At 37.3% G+C, this 8,938-nt stretch overlaps 2 protein-coding genes across 2 annotated transcripts in view; both read left to right on the top strand.

Moving 5' to 3' along the window:
- The window catches only part of LOC106875508 (serine protease 48), a 466,125-nt gene that overhangs the window by 374,829 nt on the left and 82,358 nt on the right, over window positions 1-8,938 (top strand). The gene's annotated exons all lie outside the window — the stretch shown is intronic.
- LOC106884077 (MAM and LDL-receptor class A domain-containing protein 1) overlaps window positions 1-8,938 on the top strand; it is a 79,006-nt gene that overhangs the window by 50,619 nt on the left and 19,449 nt on the right. The window contains exon 12 of the mRNA XM_014935296.2: window positions 5,201-5,302. Coding sequence (XP_014790782.2) covers window positions 5,201-5,302 — 102 coding nt within the window. The remainder of the gene's footprint in view (window positions 1-5,200; window positions 5,303-8,938) is intronic.

Raw genomic sequence — 8,938 nt, 5'->3', positions numbered from 1 at the left:
ATTGACTTGATCACTGAGTAGATATGAATGAAGTAGCATTGCACTAGCCTAATCAGTTAATTTCATCATTCTCCCCGCTCAGTAATAAATCATTTTTGAATTAACATTTTGATGATATTTTCATCAATAGAAAGGAAATAAATTTTGATATATCAAAATATCTTTTTATCCTGAATTTCTGAGATGAGGAATTATTTATAAACTGATATGTCCAGACTAGTATCTTTACTTTACTTGTAATAGTCACAATGTTTCAGTTGTTGCACTCTGTGACTGTCTATGGGTGTCTATCATATATGGTACCCTTCTTGGAATTTCAAACCAAACCTTTTATTCAGTCCAGAGAGATCAATTGTTCTCATTCTCTAACCATACCAGAGACATTTTCATATTAGCTGTTCTGCTTGTGATGTCACTTGTTCCACTTAAACCGAATATTGTTTGACTGGCCTTGAATGCATATCTGCTGGCTAAACTACTACATATATGAGACATTTATTTGTCCCTTATACTTACCAAATAACTATGTTTATCCTAGTCCATGAATATAAAATTGATACTAGCTGTCCACTATAAGAAAATGTTGTAAAGCTGAAATATATGAGAAGATAAAAATATCAAGCATAATTGATCATTACAGCTGGGAAAAGTTAAGTTACCAACTGTTGTGGAACAAAGTCAAGATAATAGATAAGGAACGTGGAACATAAGTTGATGGAAGGAATCAGTGTATATGCTTAGCTTTGATAACTACATCAGTAGTCCAAGCAGAAGGAAGAATATTATATACCACTAATTAAGAAAGAACATTAAACCTACAAACACAATTAGATTTCCATTACAAATTTGTTTTATGTGACAATCCCTCCTAGTGGCGCCTTTGTACTGGACAGATGTCCCCAAAAAGTAAGCCTGCTTTTGAATGCTATCCTTATGTTATATGAACCACAGATCATCTGAAATTTTTTTCTTTTCTTGATATGCTTTTAATGTTTAGTAGACAGACATGGTAGTTTTTTACTAACATTCAATGCCTTGTGAATGGAATTTGGTAGAAACTGAAAGAAGCTTGTTGTAGCGAGATCGTTGCCAGTGCCCCTGGACTGGCTTGTGCGGGTGGCACATAAAAGACACCATTTCGAGCGTGGCCGTTTTCGTGCGGGTGACACGTAAAAGCACCCACTACACTCTCTGAGTGGTTGGCGTTAGGAAGGGCATCCAGCTGTAGAAACTCTGCCAAATCAGACTGGAGCCTGGTGCTGCCATCCGGTTTCACCAGTCCTCAGTCAAATCGTCCAACCCATGCTAGCATGGAAAGCGGACGTTAAACGATGATGATGACGATGATGATTCTCAGTCCTTGTATCTCAACTTTTGGAAATTGAAGTTATACTTACAAAATAGTTGTTACTCTGAAGAGTCTTTCTAATTTTGATTGAATCATGTGGTATGTGGCTGGATGACTACTGGACAACTGGATGAGCTTTGATCACTATAAACATGAAAAGAATCATAGTTCAAGAATTATCCAGTATATTTGGGCTTGCAATATATAGATATCATGAATTCATATTGCGCAAATCAATTGCACATCCAGGAAGGTAAGTTCATTGAAGGTCTTATTGAGTTCATATAGCTCAGCAGTACTTTCACTTCCCCCTGATAAGGCCAGAAAAAGAAATTTCATTAATGTATTTCGTATAAGATCAGAATGGCATTCAAAAGCAGACCTACCCTTTAAGGACATCCCTCCAGAACAAAGCTTCCATTAGAAGAGATCATGACCAATAATTTTATGTATTTCATGCCATGCAGTGGCTGTAGCATATATAAATTTCCTGAAAAATAAGACTAGATGAACACCAAAAAGCTATAATGCATAGAGGAACAGAATATGTAATTGATCATTTGTTTAGAGAAAAGCTAAGATAATTGACAGAAATGACACTGGAAGGTACGATATAACAGAAAGAATCAGCACATATGCTGGTCTTTGATAATCTCTTTAGTAGGCCTATCATAGAGTTGAGTATTATATTTGATTAAGGAGGAGCATTAAAGCTTATAACTATAAAAGAAAAGTTATGCTTAAAATTTCTTATTTCCATGACCTAATTTTCCTACAGGTTAAGTGTAAAGCAATAATGTAGTACTTTAGAAGTGAAACAAGCAAGTAACATTACATGCAGGAAAATAACTAGCATGAGAAACCCTATTGACAATGGAATGTGAATAATCAACCCCCATGTATTTGATAAAGTCTTCAGTTTGAAATTTCAAGAATATTACTAAATATGACAGGTACTTGAAGAAGGTCAGAGAAACAATGGCTGAAACATTAAGACTATATAACAAGTAAAATGAGGACATTATATCACTGCATAATTACATTGTCTGCCCTAAAATCTGTAACTATCTCTAAGTATGAACAATTCTCAGAGAGCTAATCATCATCATCATCATCATCATCATCATCATCATCATCATCATCGTTTGACATCCGTTTTCCATGCTACATTGGGTTGGACGGTTCGACCGGAGTCTGGGAGGCCAGGAGGCTGCACTAGGCTCCAGTCTGATCTGGCATTGTTTCTACAGCTAGATGCCCTTCTTAATGCCAACCACTCCGTAAGTGTAGTGGGTGCTTTTAATGTGCCGCCGGCACAGGGGCCAGAGGTAGCTGGCAACAGCCACGATCCATTGGTGCTTTTTACGTGCCACCAGCATGGAAGCCAGTCAAGGCAGTGCTAGCATCGGCCACGTTTGGGTGGTGCTTTTTATGTGCCACCAGCATGGGTATCACAGCTACAATTTCCATTTGATTTTCATTTTGATGTTGATGTACTTGGCTCAATAGGCCTCCTCAAGCACAGCAGGTCGCCCTATGATCCTAGGTACTTTTGAATGGGCTGGGGCTGGTTATGCAAAACTGGTGTAGGATGCAGCCGTAAACTCACTTTATTTGCTGGGTCTTCGCAGTCACAGTATATCTCCAGGGGTCTCGGTCTTTCATCATTGCCTCTGTGAGGCCCAATGTTCGAAGGTCATGTCTGTCCACCTCATCCCATGTCTTCCTGGGTCTACCTCTACCCCAGATTCCTTCAACTGTTTGGGAGTGGCACTTCTTCACACATCTCTCCTCATCCATCCGTAGTATATGACCATACCAGCACAAACGTCTCTCTTGCATGCCACATCCTATGCTTCTTAAGTCCAACATTTCTCTCAGTGTGCTTACACTCTGTCGTGTGTGCACACTGACATTATACATCCAGTGGATCATGCTAGCTTCATTTCTTTCGAGCCTACGCATGTCCTCCGCCATCATGGTCTATGTTTCACTGCCCTGAAGCATGGCAGTTTGCACACATGCATTGAACAATCTACCTTTCACTCTGAGTGAGAAGCCCTTTGTCACAAGTTGGGGTAGAAGCTTTCTAAACTTTGCCCAAGTTATTCTTATTCTGAGCATCCACTCCCACTACTAACTTGATCCCCTAGGTAGTGGAAGCTATCAACTACTTCTAGTTTCTCCCCCTGGAGTGTGATGGAATCTGTTTTCTGAGCATCTGTAGTGTTTATTGCCCCTAATCCAAGATAAATTTAGGATTTTTTAAATTGATTTTTTTCCCCAACTTAGAAAAACACTTAGCACATCTCATAACTTTTATTCCTTCAGCAAAAGCAGAATCTCACTTTACAAACCAAATTTGGTATAAATGTTTATGTCTTCAACATGAAAGTCTTAGAAATTTAATATTCTCAAAGTATCTTAAAGAGCCTAAAGTTTTTCCTAATTCAGCAAGAAGCAGTTATTTTCACTTAACAGTATGGATGTAGTATCTTCAAAATACTACTCCCTTCCCTGGAGTATTATACTCATTCATTGATTACCATATTAGTCCACATATAGACACTGGTCAATCTTCTATATTCAGTTACACAGTGATAGCAAAATAGTTGAAAATATTGAAAACCTGCATATGAAGAGACTCAACCATTTAGTATTCAGCTCAAATCCTCCTGTATGTGATTTAGGCTTCATCAGGTTGTCTCACTCAAAATATCCATGTAATGGAAATTTTTAAGTGAGGACCTCAATAATCCAATGGATTGTGGGATTCCCAGATATCTGGCTTTCAATGTAACTAGCTATAGTGAATTAAATATCCAGGATAACATCATAAATTGCAAGCTTTAATCATGTAAACTGTAGGAACAAAACATTCCCCTGTTTTCTTCCTTAAGTAGGCATGGTACCTAAAGTGGGGCAGTCATGAAAGTTGCTAGGACCATATTCTTCTTCTTAACAAAGATATCAGGGTCAGAAAAATGAAACAGCAACAATCAAAATTGAAATAGACTGGGATCCCAACAGAAAAGTCATTTGTACTCTAGCTACCCTTTTTTTGCAGACTAATATACTCTTTTTAAGGTGAAAAGGATATTGTCAATTAATTTTAATCTAGGATATTACTGGTACTTATTTCTTGATCCTAGATGGATAAATGGCTTATGAAACCATAGAGAGTTTGAACTCAGTACCATAGATTGGATTGGATGTGTTACTCTGAATTATTTGTTTACCTACCTCATCCAACACATCTCTCTCTCCTTTTCTACTGTATCAACTACTGCTCAGGTTCCAGAATTAATACTTTACCCAGCTATCTTCACCAGAGCACAAACCTTTGAGAATTTTCTCCTTGCCTGCATTATTCTGCAAGCTTTGACTTGGAGATGCTCAAACTCAATGAATGTTAAGAATTTAATCCTACTTACCTGAGAAGGACTGCAAATATTATGGCCACATCCTTCTCTTCCTGACTAGGCTAAAATTGTCTACCCACCAACACATCTGTGTAGCTTTTACTTAATTTTATTAACTGATATTCAAATTTTTATTAATTGACATTCAAAAATTTAAATTTCAGTATGTTAAACATAAAAAAAGACTTACCTTTTATTACCATTTTTTTAAAATATCCACACAGAGACATTATAAAATTGAATTGGAAGTATAAGGAGAACCATTCCTTTTCTCCTTTCACAAAATGTTATATATTTTGTTTAAAATATTTCAGTACAAGCAAAAGAAACTTTCATAGAAATTTATCTGTTTTGAAATCCCCAAAATTCAGTTCTTCAAATTATGGTGCATAAACTTTCATTTATGTGTTATTTTTCTATATTGCTGCAGGTCCCTTTGACTGTGACTTTCAAGTTGGAATCTGCAACTATAAGATTTTCACTTACTACACATTTTCATGGTATATTCAGGATGACTATTCATACTATAGTAGTAAGTTTTCTTTTTCTTTTTATCATCCAAAATATATAAATGTTTGTTTGCAAATGAAATCAGAAATACAATATGTATATATATATATATATATATATATATATACACACACACATCATGTATCATATATTTTCAGTATGCGAAGACTGCTAATTGAGACATACTTATTCTTTTCTTTCTCCATTTTTTTTTTTCACCTCATGTAGTCTTTGCATAGAAGAGCATAGGCTTGAAACATAGAAGACTTCTAATTCTCCCTGAGTATAAGCCTAATACACCCTGTTTGTTTTAACCTCATCTTCATGTACCACACACACACACACACACACACACTAACTCACATACATTGCCACTCCCTAAACTTCATTATTCTGTTTGACATCAAAGTCTTTTTGCATGCTGGTCATATTTACAAGTGTGCAAGAGAGAAGGCTGTAAGACCACTGGTTTGGTCACTTGATGTGTATAGATGTGGACAGTTGCATAAAGAGGTGCCAATCATTAAAAGTGAATGGAACTTGTGGAAGAGGGAGGCTCAGGAAGACATAGGATGAAGAACTGAAGGTCAATCTCTGAGACTTATGAAGGAGATGACAAAGGACTGAAATATCTGGCACTTTGCTGAACTCAAGAAAACCCATCCACCACAGCAGAACTGACGACAATGATGATGATGAATGAGAGAGAGTTTTCACTATGAGACCCAACAGAGGGACCAGTTATCCTAGTTGACTGCACTATGATAGGCAATTAAGGATTTGAAGACAGAAAAAGCCTCTGGTTCATTAGGTGTTACTACTGAGATGCTTAAAATATCTAGTAGAGTATGATATGGTCTAGTCACTCGTTATTCGGGAAAATGTCATCTACAATTACTGGTATAGCAGCATGATAGTCAGCTGCTCTCAAGGGTAAGGGAGATAAATACCCCAAAAGTAATTATAGAGACATCAAATTGCTGGATCTGGTGATGAAAGTTATGGAGAGAGTTATAGCCTAATTAATTAGGAACAGAATTAGACTAGATGAAATGTAGTTTGGTTTTGTGCCAAGGAGAAGCACTACTGATGCTATTTTCATAGTCAGCTAAGAATAAACTGTTGTACTTGGCATTTGTTGACCTCAAGAAAGCCTTCAACAGAGTACCTCACTCATTGATATGGTGGCCTCTAAGGAATCTAGGGATAGATGAATGCCTTGTAAAAGTGGTACAGGCCATGTACAGAAGTGCTGTTAGCTATGTAAGCGTTAGCCTTGAATACAGTGAAGAATTTAGTGTATAGGTAGGTGTTCCCAAAGCTCAGTTCTCAGTACCCCCATTCCATTCATCATTATCCTCCAGGCCATAACAGAAGAATTCAAGACTGATTTCCCATGAGATACTGATGATTTTGCTTTCATAGCAGATTCTGTGACAGAACTAGAAAAGGACCATGATTTTAGTGAGCAAGAAAATAGACAAAACCCTACCCACCTCAGGTAAATTACTCTGCTAGATATGTAAGGAGATGTAGGCAGGAATTCCATTCAATGAACCAAGTGCAGGCTATGGACACACAAGAAGTGCAATGGAATCACTGGAGGGTTAATGGAGAAAATAGATATTTTTGTGTGGAAGATGTACAGAAGCCATAAAGAATACAGATACATGGGAAATTGGTTTTCTCAAATGTTCCAGAAGCTCTCTTAAGGTTGTAGATAATTTCTGTTCTCCAGGTGAACTAATTAGCAGTGGAAGAGGATGTTCCAAAAGTATAATTTCTAGAATAAGAATAGAATGGAGAAAATTCAAGAGCTTTTACTTCTGTTAGTAACCAAAGATTTCTCTCTCTCTCTGAGTGTAAGATTGTATGATGCTTCTGTACAAGCAGTAATACTGCATGGTAGTGAGATGTGGGCCTTACACGCAGAGGACACATGAAGACTTCAGAGGAATGGAGCTAGTATGCTCTATTGGCCATGCAACATCACTGTACAAGTAAAACTGAGATTTAGTGTATTGAAAGAAAAGTTAGGTATAAGAGGAATTAGGTGTAGTATGCAAGAGAGAAACTGCACTGATTTGGTCATGTGATGCATGCAGACAAGGGCAGCTGCATTAAGAAATGCCAATCACTTGAAGTGAATGGAACTTTTGGAAGCGGTAGACCTAGGAAGACATGGGATGAAGTATTGGAGGCCCATCTCAAGATGCTGAGTCTTATGGAGATGACAGAGGACTGAGATATCTGGCACCTTACTGTGCTGGGAAAGACCCATCCACAATGACAGAACTAATATCCTAAAACCACCTTGGTGAATGCTTGTATATGCAGGATTTCAACCCCACTTCCATTCTCACTACCTCATCAAGATTTTCCCCTACACCTCAATCCCTAACACTCATCACTTCTTTATCTCTGGTATTATTTGACTTCTATAATCACCTAGGAACAGAATAGGGACATACTACACCGCTTCCCTTTCATTACCTTCCTATTTTCTCCCCCACCCCAGAGCCAGTTCCATTCCTTATTATCTTCCCCTGCCAAGCCTTCTCTCCTCTGTTATACTCCGTCTTTGACTCTTATTTCACTCTCTCTCACTCCCAATGTCCTCACATATCTAACATAACCAACTCCTGAGCCACTCCTGTCTCTTTCACCTTCAATTATTACAGTCACTCCTATCCAGGCTAAACCATCTCTCCTCACATTCTTATGAAACTTCCCCCTTCTGCTCACTGTCCACTCACTTTTTTTTTTATTATTATTATTCCATTTGCACACATCTGATTAGACTGCTGAAAAACATTCTTAATATCAGGCTACAACAAGTATCTTTAGATGCCTTAGAACCTTCCTAAGTTTCCTAGCTGTCCCTAATAATAGTGCTTTCTGGAGTTGCACAAAACTAGGTTTTATGCTTATTTCCTCTATCCATTTGTTCTAATCTTTAGGAATAGTTCCTAATACACTAATAATTACAGGGATACATTTTACACACACATTTTTCATAGCCTTCATAACTCAATGGCTAGTACCTGGTATGTTGTTATTTTCCCGATATCTTTCATAATGACTTTCTCACTATTTGGAATTGTACAGTCAAATACTTGACACATTCTATTGTCTTTGTCTACAAAATTAGGCCTTCTAGCTTTTATTGCTCTGTCAGTCTGAATGTTAAAATCCTACATCTTATATTTCTTACTTTCTAGTAAGATTCATGTGCATATAAATATATTTATTTATATTAAGGGCATTACTATACATAAATGCCTCATGCCAGGAGGGACTCTAAAAGTCAAACTACCATAATAAACGCATTTTTACCGAACGCGAGGGAATGCAACTCTCGAAGTTAGCCTCCTAAAAACAGACTTAACGGTAAATCATGATTTCGTAATAATTGCAGTAATATGCACGTTTTACTCATCAGTACACGTATGGTCAAGACACAATTTTCTATGTACTATGCTGAATACATGGAGTGTTCGTCTGGTATGTTGAGTTTTGTTTATTTTTATGTGTCTTGACCATACGTGTACTGATGAGTAAAACGTGCATATTACTGCAATTATTACGAAATCATGATTTACCGTTAAGTCTGTTTTTAGGAGGCTAACTTCGAGAGTTGCATTCCCTCGCGTTCGGT

The sequence above is a fragment of the Octopus bimaculoides genome, chromosome 3 (genome assembly GCF_001194135.2).
Source record: "Octopus bimaculoides isolate UCB-OBI-ISO-001 chromosome 3, ASM119413v2, whole genome shotgun sequence".
NCBI classification, from domain to species: domain Eukaryota; kingdom Metazoa; phylum Mollusca; class Cephalopoda; order Octopoda; family Octopodidae; genus Octopus; species Octopus bimaculoides.
The sequence above is the reverse complement of the archived record's forward strand: the minus strand, read 5'-3'. Positions and strand labels throughout refer to the sequence as shown.